Source organism: Leucoraja erinacea, chromosome 2 (assembly GCF_028641065.1).
Source record: "Leucoraja erinacea ecotype New England chromosome 2, Leri_hhj_1, whole genome shotgun sequence".
In the NCBI taxonomy this organism is placed as follows: domain Eukaryota; kingdom Metazoa; phylum Chordata; class Chondrichthyes; order Rajiformes; family Rajidae; genus Leucoraja; species Leucoraja erinaceus.
In genome coordinates this window covers 114,243,167-114,270,254 of record NC_073378.1, presented here as the reverse complement: position 1 = coordinate 114,270,254, position 27,088 = coordinate 114,243,167, and the positions used below count along the sequence as shown (strand labels likewise).

At 44.0% G+C, this 27,088-nt stretch overlaps 1 protein-coding gene and 1 long non-coding RNA gene across 4 annotated transcripts in view; one reads left to right on the top strand and one right to left on the bottom strand.

The window, feature by feature from the left end:
* Positions 1-1,489: 1,489 nt before the first annotated feature.
* On the bottom strand, positions 1,490-16,442 carry LOC129714529 (uncharacterized). Its single transcript, XR_008726361.1, has 3 exons — positions 16,081-16,442; positions 9,760-9,967; positions 1,490-2,342 (listed from the first exon to the last, which is right to left on the bottom strand). It is a non-coding gene; the product is annotated as an uncharacterized LOC129714529 (long non-coding RNA).
* Positions 16,443-16,444: 2 nt separating this feature from the next.
* Positions 16,445-27,088, top strand: part of xrcc2 (X-ray repair complementing defective repair in Chinese hamster cells 2) — a 35,149-nt gene continuing 24,505 nt past the window's right edge. The window contains exons 1-3 of one of the 3 annotated variants that reach the window (XM_055664184.1): positions 16,445-16,464; positions 16,499-16,616; positions 25,152-25,233. In XM_055664184.1, coding sequence (XP_055520159.1) covers positions 16,578-16,616; positions 25,152-25,233 — 121 coding nt within the window. In that variant the 5' untranslated portion in view covers positions 16,445-16,464; positions 16,499-16,577. The other 2 variants (XM_055664177.1, XM_055664194.1) reach the window with 2 other exon arrangements.

The following is a 27,088-nucleotide window of genomic DNA, read 5'->3' as shown; positions in this document are numbered from 1 at the left end:
TTTTTTTATTAAAGAATGAAGCAGATTAGAGAAGTCACAACTGGATGTCCTTGCTGGCTGATGCTGCTGCTACCTCTATAAACCGCAAGCTGCCACTGGACAAATGGCCACAACCTCTGGGTTGCCATGGCCAGGGCGTGGTGGCCACGCATAAGGATCATCGGTGGCATAACCGAGTACATCGAGTGCGTGGGCCGACTGGGCTTTGGACTTTGAATAATGACGCCAAAACTTGTGTAATACATGCAAAATGAATTTCACTGTAGTTGCATATGTGACAAATAAAGTACCATTGCACGATTGAACAGCTTTACTATAAATATATGTATGAGAGCAATGGAGTGATTTTCTATCATTCTATCTTACGCTTGATAGGAAGCAATGCACTGCTTTTCACATATTTTCCTATATCTAGCCCTCTTAATCAAACCCAAAGTTAATTTCCAAAGCATTTTCCCCCTTAAACAATCTTCCCATCATAAAATCTAATTACTTCCCATTGTTTCTTTAGTTATTCCCATTGACTAACTCAGTGTTTCAATGGAATAATTTGATTGAGAGGAAAAAAGATGTTTTCACAATGGTGCTGCACATTTTGCCTCCTCACAGAACCTGAGACTATGTTGAGCCTCAGCCAGGGCTGGATTTACGTATAAGCTTCACAAGCTTAAGCTTAGGGCCTCGAGATCTAGGGGGGCCTCGGCAGGGCCGGATTTACCTACAGGCCTCATAGGTTGAAGCCTAGGGCCTCAAAATCTAGGGGCCTCTGGACAAGGAGTTAAAAAAATTCTGAGAAAAAAAAATTGGAGCACTATAAGCGTTTCCACTTTGACGGAAATTACCCGAAATTCTGGTTCCGGCTGCTGAATGTTTTGGGGAAAAAAATTGCGATCATCCACGCCTGCACGGTTGGGGGAAGCCTGTGACGCAGAAGCAACGCAAAATGATGCTGTCTCTCCGCATGTGCCCAGTGGGCCCAGGCAGGTTCAGATCTCCATTTGCACTCCACACAATCACCTCGATGCCTCGTATCTACTACAGGTAAGTAGTGGAAAATTGCGTTGCGGGAGTGCACGTTTCTCCGGGCCGGGGGGGGGGCTGCGGTGTCTGCGGCGCGGAGTCGGAGCCTCGCTGTGTGGGAGGGAGAGAGGGGGGGGGGATCTGAGAGGGGGGAAACGGGGGGTTGAGACAGAGGGGGGGAGAGAGAGGGAGGTGGAGGGGGAGAGAGAGAGAAGGGGAGGAGGATAGAGAGGTGGGGAGGGTGAGAGAGGTGGAGGGAGAGGGAGGGGGAAGGAGGAGGGGAGAGGGAAAGGGGGATTCTCTTAAGTGAGATTGCAAAATTAAGGTAGGTTTTAGAGCAATTATATTTTCTACTCCATATGAATAATAAGCAATTGGAACTGCTTTCTTTTCATTGATAACAATACTGAAAAATATGAATTCCATAATTTGCGACTTACATTTTACATCATATTTTTAATGTGCACACACTAACACCGTCGAACAGTAACAGGCAATCAAATCAACACACGAAACATTTTCTAAAAATAGGTTTTATTTACTGCAAAAACTTACAATATTTTATTTGCAGTGTTTGCATGCTCCTTTATAACATTTTACATAACATTTTACAGTACAACTTGATTATTAAAGCTTCAATTCTTGATTTTATAAAAATGTATACAACAATGACCCCAAACATCCCATTCCAACCACTCATTAGTCTTGACTCAACCAAAATTATTTCTGAAATATTGGTCATAAATTTGGTGCAAAAATGCTCCTAAATAAGACTCAGAATGCACCAGAGAGCATCTAAAACCCCGGTCGCAAGGGTCTTTCAGCTTCACGCTTGTGATATGCGCTGTGTGCACTTATTTTGCATAAAAGTTTTGTAATCCTGCCATGCCAACCCCCTTATTGAAAAGCTTCATACGGACCTGGTGTATAATATTTTTGACACGGTCATAGGACTTTCTTACATATGCTGTCACAAAACACAGTAGTCTCTAAACAACAATTCAGTAATTCTCCTTGCTGAACAATATTTCAGAATAATAGTGTTTTTAAGCTGATAACTCGACACTAGCACTGGCAATAAATAAAAAGCACAGCTTTCCAGCCCTTATCTCATTGGCCACACTCGGCTGCACATCGGTGTCAATCTGGTGGACTCTTCCATCTTCCTCTCATCGTGGGGGTGGCGGATTAGGAGGGGCCTCACAAGTGGAATAGCCTAGGGCCTCTCTTCATCTAAATCCGGCTCTGGCCTCAGTAGTGATTGACGTCTTTGCCTGTGGCAAGCAATGGGATCTTTTCAACAAGGATCCATAAAGTTTAGGCTGCAAGGAAAATTGATGGGGGAAAGGAGATTGCTCTGTGAGTTTGCATAGACTTGAGGTGCTCCAGGCAACTGTGATCCTCACTCTCCCATGTTTCTAAGACCTGGAATAACTACCACAGATAATTCAAAGCATTGGAAAAGTACCACAAATCTGTCTCTGTTTGCACGTTCTCCCTGTCATCGCATGGCTTTCCTCTGAGTGCTCCGGTTTCCCCCCAGATCCTACATCTGGGTGTGGGTTTGTAGAATAATTGGTGCTGTAAATTGCTCCTAGAGTGTAAGGTGTGGGTACGAATGAGGGATAACATAGAACTAGTGTGAATGGGCGATCGATGGTCTGCATGGACTCAGTGTGCCTTAGGGTCTGTTTCAATGCTCTATCTTTCAAAAAATTCTATCAATCATAACTACAAACACAAAGCATTGATGACTTAGAGGTCCCATTGCACCTCAAGGAAATGAAATAACGTATGTGCCCCTGAAGACAGGTCCAAAGAAAAACCTGAAACAAAAAAATAAATGATACTTAGAAAGGAGAGGCAGGACATGCACATTTTCATCAGCACTAGACCCAAACACCCAAGGGCAAAGAACAGATGTAGACTTATCATGGACAGCAATGGAGGCAGCATCTGCTGGAAGGAACACATCAAAGAATTCCCCAAACACTGAGCTCTGTCCCTGATATGAGCGCCCTTGTTTCCACAGCAAACTCTCCTACCAATCTCATCAGCACCCCAACCGAAATGATGATGAAAAGTTCAGTAGCCGCAATGAATTAGCTTGGGAGATCAGGACTTCACTCTTGGCTTCGCCCTTTTAAGAGGTTTTTGGATAGACATATAAATATTCACGGAGCGGAGGGACATGGATTATGCACTGGTAGATAAGAGATGGTCTTGGAATCATGTTCGTTGCAGACATTGGAGGACGAAGGGCCTGTTCTTGTGCTGTACTGTTTTCTGTTCTATCCGTTCAGAAATCTGATAACAGTGGAAGAGGGACCTCTCTTGTCTCAGGACTGAGATTCGAACCTTCGGGGGAAGAATCCACAAGAGGAAAACTGCCTAGACCTCAAGTATCGCCCCAGCGCAGAGGGAGAAGAGGAGGGAAGAGACTGCAGATCTAAGACTTTTGCCTCCATCACAGTGAGGAGATGCTGGGTGGACTCACTGTGGTGGATGTTAATATGTGTTTATTGTTTTATTGTATTGTATTATATGTATGACTGCTGCAATTTCGTTCAGACTTCGTTCTGATTGACAATAAGTGGCTATCTATCTATCTATCTATCTATCTATCTATCTATCTATCTATCTATCTATCTATCTATCTATCTATCTATCTATCTATCTATCTATCTATCTATCTATCTATCTATCTATCTATCTATCTATCTATCTATCTATCTATCAAGTCACAGATGGAATGGTCAAAGTGACCTCTTTCTGTACTGCCAGGTTGAAGGTTGTTCCATTAGGCCCATTAGGTCTGCCAAAATATTGCAGCGCAATGAATTTAGAGAAGTAGGAACTATAAAGGCATGTACAGTTGGTTAACACATCAGTTCACTGACACAGCAGTTAATGCTGCTGCCACATGTCTCAAGGGACCTGAGTTGAATTCTGACCTACTGTCTGTGTGGTGTTCACATGTTCTCCCTGTGAATCGCATAGGTTCCCCTCGGGGTGCTTTGGTTTCCTCCCACACCCTGAAGATGAGCAGACTGGTAGGTTAACTGACCACTGTAAATTACCCATGATGAGGGTGGAAGGCAAGAGAATGGGGGAATGGGGGGGTTGGTGGCCCTGTGAGAAAGAAAGATCACAGGGAAATAAGTAGCGGAATGTGAGAGCCAGCGTAGTCTCAGTGAGCAGAGCTGCCTCCCTTCACATAACATGAGGTGGGAAGTTAATAGAAAGTAATAGTTGTTTTTTGTCATTAAATTAAATGCCTGTTTCATGTTTGACATTTGCTCTTCAGGAGTAGCCAACAAAAATAAATGTATCATTACATTTAATGAGTGTCGTGCACATATCAGAACCTCTCAAATCTCTTCACAGGAGTTTTTAAGTGCTGTCACTGAGACTGAGCTTTTCATTAGCCTTTCATTTCATATGGGGCTTTTGAGCAAATACAATGCTAGCGTTTATTTTGAGAGGACGAGAATACAAAAACAGGGATATAATGCTGAGGCTTAATAAGACACTGGTCAGACAGCCAAGTTAGTAGATATTTTTAAGGCGAAGATTGACAGATTCTTGATTAGTGCGCGTGCCAGGGGTTATGAGGAGAAGGTAGGCGAATGGGGTTGAGAGGGAAAGATAGATCAGCCATGACCGAATGGTGGAGGAGACTTGATGGGCTTAATGACCTAATTGTGCTCCTGTAACTTATGAACTTATGAACTTTCATCCTCGAAAACAAACAGCTTCGACATAATTCTAAAGATTTAGGTAAGAATACACATAATCTACACAATTTAAATCCAGAAAATTGTTTTCAATTTAATTTTAGGACAGGATCAAGCTAGTAAAAGGAAAACTTAAGAGTTCACATTAAAAAAGAATAATTTCTCAGCCAACTGATGATCTGTGCAGAGATCTGTCCAGGTAAAACAAAGGTCTTAGTCCTGGCATCATTCCAAAGTCAAATGAATGTTGTAAAATGGTCATGCAAAGGTATTTTTAGTTGGATGAACCAATGTGGGTCAAGAAACTGTAGATTTATTAAGAACTATATCATCCTGCCTTATGGAATGGTGGCTGATACAGCCAAATGCCTTAACGACTCCAACCAATGCCTTAAACAGCAAGAACATCAATCTTATTGATTGTTAGTTTAAGTAAGACATTTGTCTTACTTAGAAAAGTCACAGCCTGCTGTTACCCTGATAGATCATAAAATAAAAGGTCTGTGGACTGAGTGTTTTGTAAACCATTCAGGTCCAGAATCTGATGGAATCCTAAACGTTGCAATCTTTAGGAGGTCAACACTTGGTATAATTGTTGCTGAATAATATATTAAAAAAGATAAATGTTTCAGATGACACTGTGATTAGAGAGAAACTAAATACCTGCATAATTTAGCTTGGTAGATCTATTTAAATCATTGACCATAGGATGACAACTGTTTTAGTTAAATAGAAATACTGCCAGAAGGATGTTTTGTGCACAGAATCATTGTTCCTTGAGCAGCCTGCAGTTGATGTGTTAAATTTATTTAATATTTTCAGCTAAAAAAATCTCCACGCTTTGTGATTTCAAGACCTTAACAAAATCTTAGGCCTCATCGGTCCCCTTGGACTGACATACTGTACATAATCCCATGACAGCAGGGGAGTTGTCACCATGTCTGCCACACCCCCTATTTCACATCCAATTTGACTGAAACAGATTAGCAGATTATTGTAGGTGGAAGTTACTTTTGCAGAAAACTGCTGCTTCATTTCCTACTCTACAACAGCAATTTTTGGATGTCTTGAGTTTGTTAAAAGCATCGTTTAAGTGCATTTTGCATTTTTATAAGCCTAACCTGTAAGTCTGAAATAAAAAATAAAATTCTGGAAATATTTTGCAGGCCAGGTGGCATCATTAGGTTAGTTTTGATGAGAGATACAGCATGACAACAGGTCCTTCGGCCCACCAAGTCCACGCCAACCAACGATCACCAGTATACCAGTTACATGTTATCACAGTTTTGCATCCTACACACTAGGGGCAATATATAGAGGCCAACAAACCTACATGTCTTTGTAATGTGGGAGAAAACCGGCACACCTGGAGATTCATTCCGGCTTGGATAAAATATTGAACCTATCAGCATTGAGAATTGGCATGAGAATTCGTCGCTCTATGAACTCTGTTAATACAACAATAGACCTTTTACCCTCTATAGACACAAAATGCTGGAGTAACTCAGCGGGACAGACTGAAGAAGGGTTTTGACCCAAAACGTCACCCATTCCTTCTCTCCAGAGATGCTGCCTGTCTCGCTGAGTTACTCCAGCATTTTATGTCTATCTTTGATTTAAACCAGCATCTGCGGTTCTTTCCTACGATCTATTACCCTCTTCCTTGCTGATTTACATTGGCCTCCATTAAAACATTACCTTGATATTAAAGTTCTGAGTCTTATATACAAATTTAATTTCTTGTTTTCATTATGACCTCCAACAGCTCTAATGACTTCTGTGCAGCCCTCGTTTATGGTCTCTTGTCCATCCAGAATTTAAACTTTCTATCTTATCTACAACTGTTTTATTCAAGCTGTGAATTTCCTTCCCAAAACCTTTCCACTCCCCCAATTCTCTCTTGGCTTTGAAAAGCTCCCTTAAATATACACCTTTATCAAAGCGTTTGGGCCCGAAAGCTCTTCTAGCTTCAGCCCTCCGAGACAGCCATTCAATAATAATTTAATTTAAAAATAAATTGGATAGTTATATGGACGGGAAGGGAATGGAAGGTTATGGTCTGAGCGCAGGTATATGGGACTAGGGGAGAATATGTGTTCGGCACGGACTAGAAGGGTCGAGATGGCCTGTTTCCGTGCTGTAATTGTTATATGGTATTGTTATATGGTTAATATGATCATGGCTGATCATCCAAAATCAATACCTCGTTCCTGCTGTTTCCCCATATCCCTTGATTCCATTCGCTCTAAGAGCTGAATCTAACTCCCTCTTGAAAACATCCAGTGAATTGGCCTCCACTGCCTTCTGTGGCAGAGAATTCCACAGGCAGATAATGTCAGAGAATGTTCTCCAGAGATGCTGCCTAACCTGTTGAGTTAATGCAGCATTTTCAATTGATAATCTTCTCAGACATTTTGCATCATTGCTGGTCTAAATAAATGGAAAACGTTGCAGAAGACAGACACAAAAAGCTGGAGAAAGTCAGTGGGTCAGGCAGCATCACTGGAGAAAAGGAGCAGGTGCCGTTTCAGGTCGGAACCCTTCTTCAAACTGAAAGTCAAAAAGTCAGAAAGTAGAAAAAGTTGCTGTTGTTGTGACATTTTGGTTAAGCAATATGCATCTCATTTCCCTTCTAAATATCACAGCTTCAATCTGAGGACATAAGATTAGAAACAGGCCCTTCAGTCCAACAAGTCTTAGCCAAGAAAGGACACAAAGTGTTGGAGTGATTCAATAGGTCAGGCAGCATCTCTGGAGAATGTGGATAGGTGTTAGGTCCAGGGCAGATAGGTCAGTATGGGAATGGGAAGGGGAATTAACATAGTTATCAACCAGGAGATCCACCAGGCTTTGGCAGACTGAGCACGTCCATTTTAACTCCCCCTTCCCTTTCCCATACTGCCCTTTTAGTCCTAGGCTTCCTTCATTGCCAGAGTGAAGCCCCATGAAATTGGAGGAAGAGCACCTCATATTCCACTTGATTAGCTTACAGCCTAGTGGTATGAACATTGAATTCTCTGATTTTAGGTAACTAACCAACAAAACAATGCCCCTTTTCCCCACCCCGTCTCCCTTCCCCCCTTCTCCCCTTCTCCCCCCAATCATTCAAAAGGATCACAACCCAAAACGACACATATAATTATTCTCCAGACATGTTTCGTGTGTTTGCTTTTAGATGCCTTGAATTTGGATCATGCAGTTCACATTTTTGCGTGCCATAAAAAATAAAACATAACAGAAAAACCGGTGATATTCACAATCTGCAATCCTCAATATGCTGACAGTGAATTCCAAACACATATACAATAAGAGTCCATCAGTATGTAATACAAGTTCTGACATTACATTCATGAGCCATAGCTTTTCAGGTACCTCGGTACACGTGACAATAAACTAAAGTGCTGGTGTGCATAGATTTGTGGGTTACCCGTGCAAAAACCTCTGACACACTTGCTTCTACACAACATATAGGTCTTCCGGGCCACAGCTAGGCTTCTGACAGATAGATCCTCTATCACCATATGAACTTAATTGGTTCTCCCTTGTGTTTCCTCCTGCCACCAACATTCTAAAATCATTCAATAGTTTCCCAACACCACCAAGCTGCCCCTTCCCCCAGATCAAGAATCAACCCCCCCAGTGCTCACTCACAAGTCTTCCGAATAGATTCAACCTCACCTGACATCCTTCCTCAATACCAACTACTTCCAGCCACTCTCTTCAATCAATACTTACCTCCCCACACTGATCACTAATTGCATTCCACGACTACTGCAAACTCTCACCCTGAGCCATCTGCTGACTGCCTTGATCCATGACCCATCACTCCCGCCCTAGGTCTCCCTCCCCTCAGACCCGCCAGAGCGAGCTCTGCCCCAGGGCTCCTAATTTCCTCTTCACTGGTGGGATTGTCATCAAAGACCTCCACATTCAACACAAGCTCTTGTGCAAGCCCACCAAGCAGTGACCGATCAAACCACTTTTACAGCTGCCAACCAGAAATCTAAGTCCCAAATGCCGTACGCTTGTCAGATATGAGACTGATTTCCTTGGGGACAAAGATACTTGCATGTGAAGTTAAGAAAATAAACATAATGTGAGATTTTATGGAGTTATTTAACTCTCTGAGTATTACAGGAATTTAGATCCAAAGAACCTGTGTCAGGCACAAGATTGGAGTATTAGGAGATAGTTTAAAGCTAAAACAAATAGTTAGGATAGTCAGACCAAAGGGTGTGTGTGTGTTCATGCATGTGCTTGCATTTGTGTCACAGATGTATGCATTGCAGAAACAGGCCATTTGGCCCTCCATGCCCATGCTAACCATCATAATACACTCTACACTAACCCAACAGAGACACAGAGAGAAAGGGAGATAAAAATATAGAGAAAAAGAGGAGAAATAGAAAAATATAGAGAAAGAGAAAGAGAAAAATATAGAGGAGAAAAAATATAGGAGAGAGATAGAGAGAGAGAGAGAGAGAGAGAGAGGGAGAGGGAGAGGGAGAGAGAGAGAGAGGGAGGGAGAGGGAGAGGGAGAGAGAGAGAGAGAGAGAGAAAAACTCAGCGGGTGCGGCAGCATTTATGGAGCGAAGGAAATAGGCCACGTTTCGAGCCGAATCCCGTCTTCAGACTAGTATTTTAGTTATTAGTTTATTATATATTTTTTAAGATTATTATGTATTATCTGTGTGTATCACATTTACAGGCCTGTTAAGCTGTTGCAAGTAAAAATTTCATTGTTTTGTTGTCAGTGTATATGACAATTAAATACTCTTGACTTATCCTTGATCCCAATGGAATGCCTGTGGAATTCTTTGCAAGAGAAATCACACAGCATGCTATCAGGCTGAAAATAATTATTCTGGAGTGCTGGTCATTGTTAAAACATTCATCATTGCAGCAACATGCAGTTTGACTGCTGAATTCAAACACAATTTAAAAACCTTCACTCATCTAAGGTGTTGCTTAAGCTATTGACAGGGCCTTTCGGATGATTCACCTCATTTGAAGAAACCTTGACCTTCTTTCTCCACAACTTATCAAGGTGTTCCTGGTAAAAGTTGTCAAAAATTAAATTTCCAGGATGGCATATCATGAACTGTCCCTTAAGAGATGCATCTTGTGAATTAATTTTCCTTTGAAGAATCACATTTATGTAAAACATGAACAAAAATGGTGCTGTAAAAACAGAGCACGTCAGGCAGCATCTGTCAAAAGAGAAACACAGTTAATGTTTCAACTTGAAGACCCTTCATTAGAACAAACAATTTCTGCTTTTCTTTGACATTTTCAGCATCTGCCTTTTTTTGATTTTCAATTAGGCTTTTATATATTTCTCTTTTAACGTACCAAAAACACAACTACATTGATCTTAAAATGGGACGCGTTGGAGAGAGAAACAATGTTAATCTTTCAGGTTTGATGAAGGATTATTGACCTGTAATTTAACTCTGCTTTTCTCTCAACAGATGCTGCCAAACCTGCTGAATATTCCAAGCATTACTATTATAATTTCAGATGTCCATCATCTGCAGTTTTTTTTCGGTTAAACTAATTTAAAACGCCCCATATTCCACTTTCATTGCCGACAACCCAATGGCATGAATATTGACAATAGACAATGGACAATAGGTGCAGGAGTAGGCCGTTCGGCCCTTCACGCCAGCACCGCCATTCAATGTGATCATGGCTGATCATCCACAATCAGTATCCCGTTCCTGCTTTCTCCCCATATCCCCTGACTCCGCTATCTTTAAGAGCCCTATCTAGTTCTCTCTTGAAAGTATCCAGAGAACTGGCTTCCACCGCCCTCTGAGGCAGAGAATTCCACAGACTCACAACTTTCTGTGTGAAAAAATGTTTCCTCATCTCCGTTCTAAATGGCTTACACCTTATTCTTAAACTGTGGTCCCTGGTTCTGGACTCCCCCAACATCGGGAACATGTTTCCTGCCTCTAGCATGTCCAAACCCTTAATAATCTTATATGTTTCAATAAGATCCTCACTCATCCTTCTAAATTCCAGAGTATACAAGTCCAGCCGTTCCATTCTCTCAGCATATTACAGTCCCGCCATCCCGGGAATTAACCTTGTGAACCTACGCTGCACTCCCTCAATAGTAAGAATGTCCTTCCTCAAATTTGGAGACCAAAACTGCACACAATACTCCAGGTGTGGTCTCACTAGGGCCCTGTACAACTGCAGAAAGACCCCTTTGCTCCTATACTCAACTCCTCTTGTTATGAAGGCCAACATGCCATTTGCTTTCTTCACTGCCTGCTGTACCTGCTTGCTTACTTTCATTGACTGATGAACAAGGACTCCCTAAATCCCGTTGTACCTCCCCTTTTCCGAATATGACACCATTTAGATAATAATCTGCCTTCATGTTTTTGCTACCAAAGTGGATAACCTCACATTTATCCACATTAAACTGCATCTGCCATGCATTTGCCCACTTACCCAACCTGTCCAAGTCATCCTGCGTTCTCATAGAATCCTCCTTACAGTTCACACTGCCACCCAACTTTGTGTCATCTGCAAATTTGCTAATTTTACTTTGAATCCATTCATCTAAATCATTGATGTATATTATAAATAGCTGCGGTCCCAGCACCGAGCCTTGCGGTACCCCACTAGTCACTGCCTGCCATTCTGAAAGGGACCCATTAATCCCTACTCTTTATTTCCTGTCTGCCAACCAATTTTCTATCCATGTCAGCGCTCTACCCCCAATACCATGTGCACTAATGTTGCTCACTAATCTGTGTGGGACCTTATCAAATGCTTTCTGAAAGTCCAGGTACACTGCATCCACTGGCCCTCCCTTGTCCATTTTCCTAGTTACATCCTCAAAAAATTCCAGAAGATTAGTCAAGCATGATTTGCCCTTCGTAAATCCATGCTGACTCGGACCGATCCTGTTACTGCTATCCAAATGTGCCGCTATTTCATCTTTTATGACTGACTCCAGCATCTTCCCCACCACCGATGTCAGGCTAACTGGTCTATAATTCGCTGTTTTCACTCTCCCGCCTTTCTTAAAAAGTGGGATAATATTAGCTACCCTCCAATCCACAGGAAATAATCCTGAATCTATAGAACATTGGAGTCCACGATTTCCAGAGCCACCTCCTTAAGTACCCTGGGATGCAGACCATCAGGCCATGGGAATTTATCAGACTCCAGTCCCATCAGTCTACCCAACACCATTTCCTGCCTAATGTGGATTTCCTTCAATTCCTCCGTCACTGCAGATTCTCTGGCCAGTAGTACATCAGGAAGATTGTTTGTGTCCTCCTTAGTGAATTCTCCAATTTCAGGTAAATACCCCCTGAACTCCCCCACCCCTTCCCACCACCAACCTCCCTTCCTTCACATTTATCCAACCTTCCATCCCATCCCCAGCCCCATCACCCAGTTATTTTCCTTTCCCCCACCTTTGTTTACTCATCCCTTATCCTTTCATACCACGGGACCCCAACGCCCTCCCTCCCCTGAGTTTTTTTCCAGCCGACATCCCCCCACCAGATTCTACTCCTCTCCTTCCTTCAAATGTTACCATCTGTACCTTTTTGCCCTCTCCGCTAACCCCCCCCCCCCCCCCCCCCCGCCTCGGTGTCCCCCCTTTAATTGATACGGGACTTTTGCATTTTTCAGCTTGAAATTGTGCAATCTGATGCATACTGTAGCGAGTCTTTTAACTTACATTTGAATGCAATATTTATGCTTTAAATTGGATTAGCTATGAATAAGGTTAGGCTAATTTACATTCCTAATTACATTCCACAGTAGAGCCAGACAGTGATCAACAGGTGCATCAAATGAATGATCTTAGTGTATTCATGTATGGAAATCAGATTATAATCTGATGTTGACCAACCTGGGTCTCACTGCACACCTGGTACTACTCCTGACCCTGACTCCAGTTACACACCTTCTCTCATTCCTGACCCTGAGTTCAGCCTTACACCTGGCCCCCTACTCTACCCTGATCGTAGCTGCTAACCTGCTTAGGTTCCCAGTGCTGAACACTCCCATTGTCCCAGCTTTGACTGCACACCTAGTACTATTCCAGACCTTGACTCTGGATGCACACTTGGCCTTGCTCCTAGCCCCTCTGCACTGACAATATATCTGGCCCACACATAAAGCCCCATATCTGACCCACTGGACTTAACCTATTACGTTCAAGTCCACAGGTGCTTATCTAATGCGGTAATCTTTTATGGCGCACTTTACGGACCAAATTTTGTATGAAAAAATTTGCTACATCCATTGGCTTCCTTGTTATCCAACATGCTAGTTCCTTTGTCAAAGGCATCATCAATTGGTTGAACACAATTTCTCATCCATAAGATTATACACAATCAGCTGTATAAGTATTCTGTTACCATTTCCTTCATTTTCCGAGCAAACTGGCCTGAAGTCATTTTCACCCTCAATATTATTTGCTGTATTCCTCTCAACTGGGACCTTTCCAATAACTATATATTTAAGCAATAATATTCTATTTAATGTGATCTTGAGAGTACACAATATTTTCTGTGGTATTCATAACACAACAATGATAAAAAGGTCTTTGTTTTGATTGTACCTACCAACACGCATACATTATTATATTACAGTTAATATGTGCTGAGGGCAAATTTTTGTTCCAATGCTCCCCATTCCCAATTACTATTACATTGAAGTGATTTAAATCCAAGTGAAGTTTAAATAGCATCAGGAAAATAAAACCTCCGGAATGGATGATATTCATTACGTGGTTGGTTGGAGTCAGTATCAGCACAATTACTATATTAAACTTTGAATCTTCACATGTCCTGGTTCAGGCTAAAGCTAAATACATATAATGACCTCCTCACACATTTCCCTGCAAGTATCTCTGTCACTCCTTTAAAATATGCCCCTTCTTTGAACAATCACTTAAACATCACATCTGAATCAGTTTCCATCGGATCACACTCCTTGAGGATGTTCATTTACGTGTTCAATTAATAAAGCAATGAGATTGGGGACATTTCTATGCAACTTGTCAAACAATTTTTTTTGGGGGGAGGGTTAGAAATAGTCAATGAGGTAAACAAACATAATAGTTGAGTGGCAAATGACAATAGTGCTACTTTCCCAATATTTATCTGAAGGAAATAATGGGTCATCAGGGCTGTATGTTGTGACAGAGCCTGAAACCTTGAATGTAATTTTAATATTACACTTATCCCATCCCCCTGGATATTCCGGATTAATAAATTAAGATGTGTCAACTAATTACAAATCAGGCTAATTACAAATCAATTACATTAGCCAAATCCGAAGGCTGAGCATTGGGATCCAGACGTCACGGACAACTGGCCTCAGTCTTCCGCTCACATCTGGCAGTGCTCTCTGTCTGAACCAGGGGCCACAGGGCGTTTTTGAAAGTGGGTAGGCTGAGCGATCACTGATCATTGGCCTTGAGGGTACCCGGCGAGGGAGTGGAGCAACTGAGTGGGGGGAGGGTGTATGGACTTTTTGAAATTTGATGTGTTAAATCATGCTTTTGTGCATTGTAGAAGTCTGATTTCAATGTTTTTCTTTGAAGTATTTTTAAGGGGTAAGTTTTTACGGGTGACTTTTTCCACACAAAAGGGTGGTGGGTGTATGGAACAAGCTGCCAGAGGAGGTAGTTGAGGCAGGGACTATCCCAACATTTGAGAAACAATTAGACTGATACATTGGATAGGACAGGTTAGGGCTTTATTCTTTGGAGCGCAGAAGGTTAAGGGGGGACTTGATAGAGGTTTTTTTAAATGATGAGAGGGATAGACAGAGTTGACGTGGAAAAGCTTTTCCCACTGAGAGTAGGGAAGATTCAAACAAGGGGACATGACTTGAGAATTAAGGGACTGAAGTTTAGGTGTAACATGAGGGGGAACTTCTTTACTCAGAGAGTGATAGCTGTGTGGAATGAGCTTCCAGTGAAGGTGGTGGAGGCAGGTTCATTTTTATCATTTAAAAATAAATTGGATAGTTATATGGATGGGAAGGGAATGGAGGGTTATGGTCTGAGCGCAGGTATATGGGACTAGGGGAGATTATGTGTTCGGCACGGACTAGAAGGGTCAAGATGGCCTGTTTCCGTGCTGTAATTGTTATATGGTTATATTATATGGTTATATGGTTTGGAGGGATATGGACCAAAAGCAGGTAGTGTAGCTGGGACATATTGGCGGGTGTGGGCAAGTTGGGCTGATGGACCTGTTTTCACACTGTATCACTCTATGACTACATTATACCTCCACCATGCATGAACGCTTCAAAATCAAGTGGTCGAGTTTTATTGCCATATACTCAAGCATAGAAACATAGAAAATAGGTGCAGGAATATGCCATTTGGCCCTTCGAGCCAGCACTGCCATTCAATATGATCATGGCTGTTGTTCTAAAATCAGTACCTATTTCCTGTTTTTTCCCCGTACCCCTTGATTTCGCTAGCCCCAAGAGCTAAATGTAACTCTTTCTTGAAAACATCCAGTGAAAAGGCCTCCACTGCCTTCTGTGGCAAAGAATTCCACAGATTCACAACTTTCTGGGTGAAGAAAGTTTGTCCTCATCTCAGTCCTAAATGGCCTACCCCTTAATCTCGAACTGTGTGACCGCTGGTTCTGAACTTCCTCAACATCGGGAACATTTTTCCTGCAGTTACAGTAAGTGAAAATCTAGCAGGCAAGCAGGATGCTTTCTCCAACCACCCCCACTATCTTCCACTGCTTCTACCTAGTGCGTGGTACCTATTTCCAGCAGCCACTGATTGTCCTCCAGGATGCACCGAACCAGGGCCTGGTCCATACCAGTCACCAGGGTGAATTTGGCACAGAGACTCTCACAGCAGCTGCGCAACACTTCCGACGAACGCCCGGGACTCTTGCACTGAGGCTGCTCCATGGTCGGAGCTGCAGCAAGTGACTCGCCAGCCACGCAAACACTCGCCAGCCACAGAGCGCGAGAAATTTGTGATCAGTGTGAGAGCGTGAGAATATGGCGAAATGCGTGAGAGTTGTCAGCTCTGTAGGTACATGGATAGGACAGGTTTGGAGGGATATGGGCCAAACCAGGCAGATGGGACATGTTGGTCGGTGTGGGCAAGTTGGGTCAAAGGGCCTGTTTCCAGTGGCGGACTGGCCATGGTGTCAGCTTGTGGGCCCCTGATGAAGTGGGCCCCCTTTGTCTCCTGGCAACCAATATTTTTAAACCCAGCCCGCCACTGCCTGTTTCCACGGTGTATGACTCTACGTATTGCCTCAACTACATCCACTGGCAACACATTCCATGTACCCACCATGTTGCAGAGTTTGATGGTTAACGTCAATCATGACAAGACCTTGGCACAGACTCGGCCGTGCAGTTCAAAGATCTTATAGCGGAGCAAGATAGGCTACTCCTGCTAAATGCAATGGACTGACGTGTAGTAGCTATGGAGGGGATCATGGGCATTTTCCACGCCCATTTTAGCAACCTGAGCCTACCTAACCCGACCCAAAGATCTTATGGTTACACAAAAAAGCTGGAGAAACTCAGCGGGTGCAGCAGCATCTATGGAGCGAAGGAAATAGGCAACGTTTCGGGCCGAAACCCTTCTTCAGTAGCTTCGCTCTAAGATCTTTGGTGCAGTTTGTGGCCTGTAACCATGGTAACCAGTGGGCGGGAGTGCGTGGGGTGAGAGGTGAGTGCGTGGGGTGAGGGGTGAGAGGTGAGAGGTGAGCTCACCGCCGCTCGCTCGCAGCCGCTTGTCACCAAAGATACCAGAGCTCGGCTCCATAATCTTCGCTTCTCGCCATGACCAGCGACTTCCGGCAGCGGGAGTCGGGCACCGAGGTGAGGGCCCGAGGGAAGATGGCTCGGGGAACCGGGGGGGGGGAGAGGGACAAACGCGGCGCGGGGACGGGAGCCCGATGGGTGAGAGAGGATCCGGGGGGGGGGGAGGGAGGGTCAGCGGGACTGGACAGGGGGTGGGAGGAGGGGGTCGGGGGGGTGGGGGGGAGAGAGGGGGTCGGGGGGGGGAGGGGGGGGGTCGAGGGCGGTGGGAGAGAGGGGGTCGAGGGGGGGGCGGTGGGAGAGAGGGGGGTCGAGGGGCGAGGGGGGGTGGGGGAGGGTTTAGAGATGGTCGTGGGGGGCTAGGTTGGAGTGGGGGAGAGTTGGAGTGCAAGAGAAGGGGGAGGTGGGGAAGGTGAGTGGGGGGGTCATGTGGATGGCAAGAGGGGAGGTGGGCAAGAGAGGGTCGTAGTGGAGCCTGAGAGGGTCGTGGGGGGGTGGGACAGGGGGAAGAGGGGGTGTCGGTTGCTGGAGCAGATCTTTGGGTGAGCAAGAGATGGGGTCGCGGGAGGGAGGGGGGGACAGATGAGGCTGAAAGGGACGAGAGATGGTGCCACAGAGAGGGGGGGGGGGCGTGTGGAATACAAATGGGGATCTTGGGGTGACAAGAGGGGGCTAATGCAAGAAGGAAGGGGGGGGGGGGGGGGGAGAGGACCAATTGAAGTAATCCATGTCTGTGCAGCAAGACAAACAACACTCAGGCATTGGGTTTTTCAGTGGCAAATGCACCTGACAGAAATGCCATGGCAATGATTATCCACAATGAACTAGTCTAGTGTATCAATCTACATATTCAATGTCATTGCCAAGTTACTTGATATCAATATGCTGGGAGGTAATAATGACCATAAACTCAGCTGAACCAGTCACATAATACCATTGTTACAAGGTACACAAAAATGCTGGAGAAACTCAGCGGATGCAGCAGCATTTATGGAGCCGAAACCCTTCTTCAGACCAGATTAGGTTGGAGACTGAGTGCCCTGTGGTGACTGATTCACTGTCTGACACCGCAAAGCTTTTCTGTCATCAACAAGTTGAGACTGTGGTAGAATTTCTTCATCTGCTTGGATAGGGTGGTGTTCAACAATTCTCAATATATAACTCCCTCCAGGAGAAAGAACACTGCTTGCTGCACATCCTGACCATTCACTCGCTTTCCCATTGGCGTATTGTAGTTTGCAGTATTGCCGTCTATAAAATGTACTGCAGTTATTCACCTTGACGACCTTAAGGGGTTGGACAGGCTAGATGCAGGTAGATTGTTCCCGATGTTGGGGAAGTCCAGGACAAGGGATCACAGCTTAAGGATAAGGGGGAAATCCTTTAAAACCGAGATGAGGAGAACTTTTTTCACACAGAGAGTGGTGAATCTCTGGAACTCTCTGCCACAGAGGGTAGTTGAGGCCAGTTCATTGACTATATTTAAGAGGGAGTTAGATGTGGCCCTTGTGGCCAAGGGGATCAGAGGGTATGGAGAGAAGGCAGGTACGGGATACTGAGTTGGATGATCAACCATGATCATATTGAATGGCGGTGCAGGCTCGAAGGGCCAAATGGCCTACTCCTGCACCTAATTTCTATGTTTCTATGAGCGCCTCCCAAATCTGCAACCTCTAGCATCAAGAATGACAGGGGTTTCAGGGTCTTAAACTAACTGACCATAATGATATTCGATATGTTGATTTTCATTGTCAAACTGCCCTTGGTTAGGCGACGGTTCCATTAGATTGGGGATTGAAACTGTAACACCTTTTTTCAGAAAGGGATTGAGGTTTAAAGCACGGAACTATAACAGTTAGTTTCAAGATTAATGCATATTTACTTGTCATTTTCACTGGATAGGAGCCAGAAAAAATGAAATTCTTACTTTCTGTAGTTTTATAGCCACATTAGATGCAATAATTAAGGAATAAACTGTTGTTATAAGTATGCCATGGTAATGCAAAAAAAATGTATACAGAGCAACCATTGTAGTGCAAAGTCTGTAGTTGTTCAGTGCTGATATAGGGTTGTGATTAGGTTGTGCAGGTAGTTCAAAACTCTGATGGTTGAGAGGAGATGTTCTTGAAGCTGGAGGTATCGCTTCTCAGGCTCCTGTTACCTCTTCCTGATGGTAATAGCGAGAAGAGAGCATGGCTGGTACCTTCTTCCTGTAGGCAGAGGTGAAATGAGTGCGTGGCCAGGGTGGCGTGGGTCTCTGATGATGCTGGGTGCCTTTTTGAGGCAGCGAAAATCCCTTTGATGGTGGGGTGGTCAGAACACTATCTTCTATATGTCTTTGGTCTTGAGTATTGAATATCTAAAAGAGGCCGCAATGAATTTCTAAATGAGGCAGCATTCTCTCTACTGTACACCTGCTGTACCACTAAAACTTCTGAGGAAGTAGAGGCGTTGGTGAGCTTACATTTGTGATTGCATCAACGTGCTGGGCTCTGGACAGTCGCTACTGCCATCTTGCCAATTAGGTCAGGTGCATAGTCCCTTGGCTTCTCCTTTCTGAAGTCAGCAATCAGTTCCTAGGTCTTGTTAATGTTGAGAGCAAGATTGTTGTCCTGGTATCACTCAGCCAGATTGTTGATCTCCTTCCTATACTCTGACCCATCATCCATTATTTGACCGACGCTGGTGGTGTCATCAGCGAATTTAAAGATGATGTTAGAGCTGTATATGCAGTCATGGGTATAAAGAAAGTAGAGGAGGGGACTGAGCATACAGCCGTGTGATGGGCAGCAAGGAGGAAGTAGTGTTGCCAATTTGTATTGATTGAGGTTTGCTGATGGGGAAGTTGACCCAGCTGCGCTGGGAGGAGCAGGGACCCATTTCCCTGAGTTTGACAATACATTTGGAAAGCATGATGGTGTTGAATGCCCTGCCGTAGTCGACAAACAACACTGACATCCAAGTCTGAAGAAGAGTCCTGACCCAAAACGTCACCTTGCCATGTTCTCCAGAGATGCTGTCTGACCCGCTGAGTTACTCCAGCACTTTATCTTATTTTATAAACCAACATCATCTTGTATCTAGTCTGATATACCTGTTCCTATTGTCGAAGTAGTTCAGTGCAGAGTAAGGAGCTAATGAGATTTCATCCACTGTCAATCTGTTGCGATGATAGACAAATTGAAGTGGGTCCAGGTCATTGCTGAGGAAGGAGTTGATTTATAACATAACCAACCTCTCGAAACACTTCATCGCATTGAGGGTTGTCATCTTGTTCTTGTCCTTTTATAGCAGCAGGTTGGGACCTCAGCCCATTGAAGATGTCCATGAAAACACCTGCCGGTTGGTCTATGCAGGTTTTGAGAACACAGCCAGGTTTATCACCACAGCTCTCCGGTGGTTTTATGCTGGAGAAGGATTTTCTGACATCAGCCTCGAAGATTGAGATCACAAACTGAGACTGTGGAGGCCCGTGAAGATGCATCATCACTTTCCCCTATAAAACGAGCAAAGAATTAATTTGTTTGTCTGGAAGTGATATTATTTGATCTCCTCGGTTTCACCTTGTAGGAGGTGATAGCAGGCCCAGCCACAGTTGCTGAGTGTCCTAGCGAGATTCCAGTTTAGTCTAGAAATATCTCTTCGTAATATCGATGGGCTTCTGGAGGTTGTACTTGGACTTCTTGTATGATTGTGGATCGTCTTGCTTGACGTCACACATCTGATCTGGTCCTCAGTTAATTACTCTTGCTTCATCCAAGGCTTCTGGTTAGGGAACAGTCAGATGGTCTTGATAGGAACACACTCTCACTCCCCACCCTCACATTTCTTCATGTGGTCAGTTACGACCTTGGTCCACTGCTGGAGTCATTGAACATCGCACAATCTGCTGAGTCTAAACAGCCACAAAGCTGCTTCTCTGCCTCCTTTAACCAGCTCTACACAACTATTTTCATCAGAGCTGTAGTCTTCAGTCACTACCTATATTTGGGAAGGAGGAGTATGGCCAGGTGGTCTGCTTTTCCAAAGTGTGGGTGAGGGATGGAGCGGTAGATGCCTCTGGAGGAGTAGAGGTCGTCCGTAGCAGAGAACAATGATGAGATAGAGTACAAGAAGGATATAGAGAACTTAGTCATTTCAGGACAACACCTCTCCCGTGTCAGGAAGACGAAGGATCTAGTTATCTACTTAAGTGTGGTGGAGTACATGCACCAATCAACATAAACGATGCTAAAGTGGAAATGTTGAGAGCATCAAGTACCTTGGCATAAATATTACCAACAATCTCAAAGGACCAACCACATTGAAACATCAGCCAAGAAGGTGCACTGACACCTCTACTTCCTTCAGTAACTGAGAAAATTTGGCATGTCTCCAATGACTCTTACAAACCTCAACAGATGCATCTTAGAAAGCATGCTGCTGGATTGCATCACAGCTTGGTTTTGGAACAGCAATGCCCAAGGAGGAGGTGAAACTGGTGCAGAAAGAGCTGAAGGCAAGACTGAGACAGGGCAAGGAAGACTACAGGAGGAAGCTGGAGCTGAAACTTCAGCAGAACAACATGAGGGATGTGTGGACGGTATGAAACTCATTATAGGCTGCAAGAAGACTAGTGGTCTGGACTCAAGCAATCAGGACTCGGCCAACGAGCTAAACCTGTTTTTAAACAGATTTGATGGAGGGGCCTCTGGTTGGTACATGTGACAATAATACACCTAAACCTAATGTATCTTCTCCAAGCTAGCCTTGTTGAACTCCTTGGTAATGATGGACAATGATGAAGAGAGAATCAGGGTACAAGTCTGGGGTTTGTTAACCACGGCGTATAGTGCTACTTCGTTCAGCTCCTTTGCTCTAGTCATTGATCATCAGCCAGTCTACTGAGTCTTAAGCAGTCACAATGTCACTCTTCTGCCTCTTATGGGATGTTGATTCTATTCATGACGATAATGTTGAATTCCCCTGGAGGTAGAAGGGATGACATTTCACTGCAAATTATTTGTACTACATATTTTGTAAGGTTTATTGTACTGGTATGGCTATTAATGTATTGAATTTTTGATTATGTATATCTATGTGTATTGCATTAACCGGTCTGTTAAATCTTATTGTTCCTTTATCGGTACATATAACAATGGAATACTCTTGATTCTTGACTTGAAATCCACTTTGTTATTTGAAAGGGAAATCGCAACTGGTAGACTTGCTGCCTCACAGCCCCAGAGACTCGGGTCCAATCCTGACCTTGGGTGCTGTCTGTGTGGAGTTTACACCTTCTCCCTGTGACCATGTGGGTCTCCTTAAGGTATAGGGAGTTGATGAGAAAATGCGATAACATAGGAATACTGCACACGGATGATCAATAGATGGCAGACTCTGAGCCAAAGGGCCTGTTTCCTTACTGTATCCCTAAACAAAACTAAATATTTGACGAATTCATTGAAGTTCTTTGCACAAGTAACCTGCAGTGAATAAACTGGAACCATTGGATGTACCATGCTCACATTTCCAAATGGCATTTGATTAAGTGCTGCATCAAGAATTATTGCAAAACTTAAATGCTGTTATGTAGCAGGTAAATATAAAAAACAACAATGCTGTAAATCTGAAATAAAAATGAAATGCTGCAAGGATTCAGCCCAATAAAGAAAGAACTGTAAGAATGATATAACAGTTGGTTTCAAGTTGAAAATCTGGAGAGGAATGAAGAGAGCAAAGGAAATCTCTTGTAATGTCTGGGCCGCCATAATATTATGGTGTTTACCTGGCCAGCTGGTTGATGGTTGTTAGGAAAACATACAAAGGGGCATGTAAAGACTGAAATGCAGGTTATAGCTGATACGGAAAACTGAAACCAAAAAGAATGTTGGAATTGGCCAGAAGCCCAGACAGTATCTTTGGAGAAAGAAAACCTGAGAAAATATTACAGTCGGGAGCCTTAGAAGAACTGGCAAGAGCTGAGGGAAAAAAACACAAAGCAATTTTAATATTGAGTCCTATAGGAGTTAGATTAATGGACTGGAAAGGAAGATTAAAGTGACAAGCAATTGGAAAGAAAATAGTTTCGGAAAAAAAATATTTTAAATAGCTGGTAGTCTGGTTGTGTGGTAAACCTATCCCTTGAGACAAAGATAGGAACGGGATCCAGAAAGGTAAGAGAGAAGTTGGAGATGGATACGTTGAAGGCCAGAGCAGGGTGGAAATTGGCATCAAAAGTAGTGACATTTTCAAGTTTCATATGAGTGCAGGGAGCAGAAAACCGATGTATTGGAAGAAAAATTGAGGTAATGCTCCTAATAAGGACTAAAATATATATCCATCAGAAAACTTGTGAGTTGCACCTCTGTTCTGGAAACAGTGAGTAGTATTGAGGAAGAAATTATTCAGTGTGAAAATGAGTGCAACCAGACACACACGTATATTAGTGGAGGGGGGTTGGTTCGCCCTTTGTTCAAGCAATAAGGGGAGCGCTCTCAGAACATGGTATGGAATGGAGGTGTTGCAGAATTGCGCATCCATGGTGAAGATGAGCTGGTTGGAACCAGAAAATTGGACACTCTGGGAGATGTAATATACTAGCGTAGATATAATATTGGTATTGTTTATTATGGCACGTATACCGAGATACAATGAAAAGCTTTTTTGCATGTGTCCAGGCAAATCATTCAACAGGTATACAGCAAGCAAGTTCAAGAAGTAGTGGCAAAAGGCAAAGGCAGTGAGTGAGCTTAATTGAGTTCAGTGGTCTGGGACTTCTCCATGGGCTAATGCTCTTCAAATCTTACTCTGCAACCTTCTTCATATCACTGCATTTCCTAGAAGCCACAGTGATTATTTACTGCTCTTTGCCATATTTTTTCCAACAAGCCACAATGGTGGAAGGCTTTATTTCAAAAAAATATTCTTTAATCTTCTTAATATTTTCTATAGTGGCTTAATCCTTACAGTACCAAGTCGCTGTTAAATGTGGATTACAGTTGTGGCAAAAGATGTGGCAGGTAAAGTCAGCTTTGTAAAAGTTCTGATGATGCTTTGGAGGAGGAACTGGAGGAAGGATGTGTTTGGTGACAGAAAGAAACCCTGCACATTGGGTGATTTTCCAGGTGACCCAGAGAAATATTAAAAAGTGTAGGACCATAAATACCAATTCTATTGATGCCAAGTGGCATTCCACCTCTTGCACAAAGCAATCATGAAATAAGTCCATAAAAACGACTGAGATAAACCAACTCATTGTTACCATGGGATGGAGTCCGGCCTAAGTCATAGTCATAAAGGTTATGGAGGTCAGGGTAGCAGTATGCTTGTCCTGCATTATGTGGGAGATGGGGGACCTTTTTTAGACTTCAGTGATATAATGTGGATACAGGCCCTTTGGTCCACCAAGTCTGCGCCCGCCAGCGATCATCCCGTACACTAACACTATCCTACACACTCGGAACAATTTACCGTTTTTACAGAGGCCAATTAACCTGTATTTCTTTGGCGTGTGGGAGGAAACCTGACCGCCTGGGGAATACCCACACGGTTACAGAGAGAATGTACAAACATTGTACAGACAGCACCCATGGTCAGGATCGAACTTGGGTCTCTGCTGCTGTAAGGCAACATCTTTACCATTACGCCACAGTGCCGCCCTTAGAGAGATACGGCGTGGAAACACCAAATCCATGCTGACTTGCGCTCATTCCAATGACTACACCTGCAGGAAGTGTGTCAAGCTGCAGCTCCTGGCAGTCCATCTAGAGCAGTTGGAGCAGCGGATGAACTTGCTGTGAAACATCAGGGATGCAGACAATGTAGCTGACAGTTAATGAGCTGGTCACTCCTCAGGTACAGAAAGAGATGAGAGGGGGACACCTGGAAGAGCAGCCAGGGTGAGTAAAGCACATTCCCCTTGCCAGTAAGTATCCCATGACAGATACTGTTGGGGAAATGTTCTCACCCCCTTTTTCTATCCTTATCCTGAAATCTTATTGCGTTGTTTTTGTAAATTATGTTGGTCTATGTGGATTCCCCCAATCCCTGTGTTCTGATTTGCTGCTGCACAACACTAATTTTATTCCACGCTACACTGGGATCCAATTGAAAGCAAATTTCACAGAAATCACTGGAAATGAATACCCGGAGAATGTAAATGACCAGAGAACCCTTTTGGAGAGATTTATGAGGTTTCAGAAAAATATAAGAACATATGGTGGAAATAGAAACTCATCAGATGGAAAAATAGCAAAATCAGCCTGTGATTCAAATACTTTGCAAAGGATGTACTCTTAACTGCCTCATTTGGTTATTCCAATATTGTTCTTTAATATTCTGTTGCACTACAGTGATTTTGCACTGTAATCTTCTGCCGTTCTGTTGTTTTTGCACTCGTTATTTATATTATCACTAACGTATTTATACTGTTTACTCTGAGCTTCATGTGAACAAAGAATTTTATCACACTCTGGTGTATATGTAAACTAATATGAATCTATCTTACAGTTTTGATCAGGACCAGGGAAGAGAGTAGTTGCAGAAGAGGTTCGTGTGAAATTGGTTAAGTGGACATTTATGATTTCTAAAAAACGTATTTTCATTTTTTGATAGCTGCTTGCTCGACTCAAAGGAAGAAGATCTCTGAAGCATCTTGAGCCACGGCTTTTTACTGAGGAAGGGTTGCTAAACCATGGTAAGAGGAACAATAATGTTGTGACGAGTTGTATTACAGGTGCACAACGTTTTATCTGAAAGCCTTGGGACCAGACACTTGTCGGATTTCGGACATTTTCGGATTTCCGAATGGAAGATTTTTAGCGTAGATTAGGTAGGTAGCGCGGGCGGCTTGAAAAGTCTGGAGTGGCTGCCTCCTCCCCGGAGACCGGGGAATCATTGTAAATCATTGCATAAATGTTAGTCAGTTAGTTTGGAGGGATTTTATGTGGGTGGGGGGTGGGGGGGGGAAACTTTAATTCTTAGTCCCCTACCTGGTCGGAGAGGCGGGGAGCGGGCAATGCCTTACCGGGTCGCCGTGCAGTAAGCTCCGCAGCGCTGTGGCCGCCAACTCCCAGCTGGAGGCTGCGGGCGTCCGGCTGCGGGTGGCGCCAGTTGGAGCTCCGACCCCGGCAACTCTACTCCTGGCTGCGCGGCGCACCAAATCCAGCGCGGCCCGCGGCCGGACGCCCGCAGCCCCAGCTCCGCGATGTTGGGAGTCGGCGGCGTTGCAGCGCTGGGATACCAGCGGGGAGCGGGCAATGCCTTACAGGGTCGCCGTGCGGTAAGCTGTGGCCGCAGACACACAACATCACGGGGCTGCCGCTGGATTTGGAGCGCCGCGCAGCCCGCGCTGGATTTGGAGCGCCGCGCAGCCAGGGGTAGAGTTGCCGGGGTCGGAGCTACAACCGGCGCCGCCCGCGGCCGGACGCCCGCAGCCCCAGCTGGGAGTTGGCGGCCACAGCGCTGCGGAGCTTACTGCACGGCGACCCGGTAAGGCATTGACCGCTCCCCGCCTCTCCGACTAGGTAGGGGACTAAGAATTAAAGTTTCCCCCTTCACCCCCCCCCTTGACATAAAAGCCCTCCAAAATAACTGACTAACATTTAAGCATTGATTTACAGATGTTTAAGTGTCTCCCCGGTCTCCGGGGAGGAGGCAGCCGCTACAGTAATACAGACATGGATTGACCGTGGGTCGTTTCGGGTCAACTTTGGCGCCAAACGCGAGCTTTGGTGTGCAGACGACATCCTGGTAAAAATGGCCGGTTTTCGGAGTTTTTCGGTTTCCGGAACTCCGGATAAAAGGTTGTGCACCTGTAGCAAGTTCATCCTGTTTTTTCTTCTTTAAAGTTTTCTTCCAATAGTACTCTATGCCAGGAAAAGTAGAATCCTTTTCACTCTTTATGGTGAGTGGCTAAGTGAAATTTAAGCTGCTTTATTTTCATCTCTCGCCAGGAAAGCTGACAAAGAATTGCCTCTGATGATTTTTTTTTATGATTGGGAAGCTTTTTGCATTGATTAAACTGGGCAAAATTTTGGAGTTCCAATGACAGCGGAACTAGCAGTTTTACTCATTAACTGGCAGTTTTAAGGCTTCCACATAAATGGTTTGGTTCTTAAGCCATTGTTTTGCAACTATCTCTACCATCAACAAAGAAAATGTAATTGGTGAAAATGTCATCAATTTACACATCAACTTCAAAACCTTATGCTTTGCAGCACAAGCTATAAGTTTGATGGTGCACAGCTAAAGTTATTCTTTAGCGAACTCAGGCACTAAAAATAAAGCCTCTCCACAACACCTCCAACCTTGGTTGCTTTCACCAACCTTTTTATTCCCACCTGACTGTACCCTCCTAACCTGGATCTGCATATAATTTCCCATTTCTTATCCCACCCCTTCCCCTCGCCTCTTTCTGCTGTCTCCCCTTTCTCTATCAGACTGAAGAAGGATTTACACTTGTATTGTATATCTTTATTGTCATTTCCTGAGTATTCACATACCCAGAGGAAACAAAAAAACGTTGCTCAACCAGTGTCCATTCAGAGTGC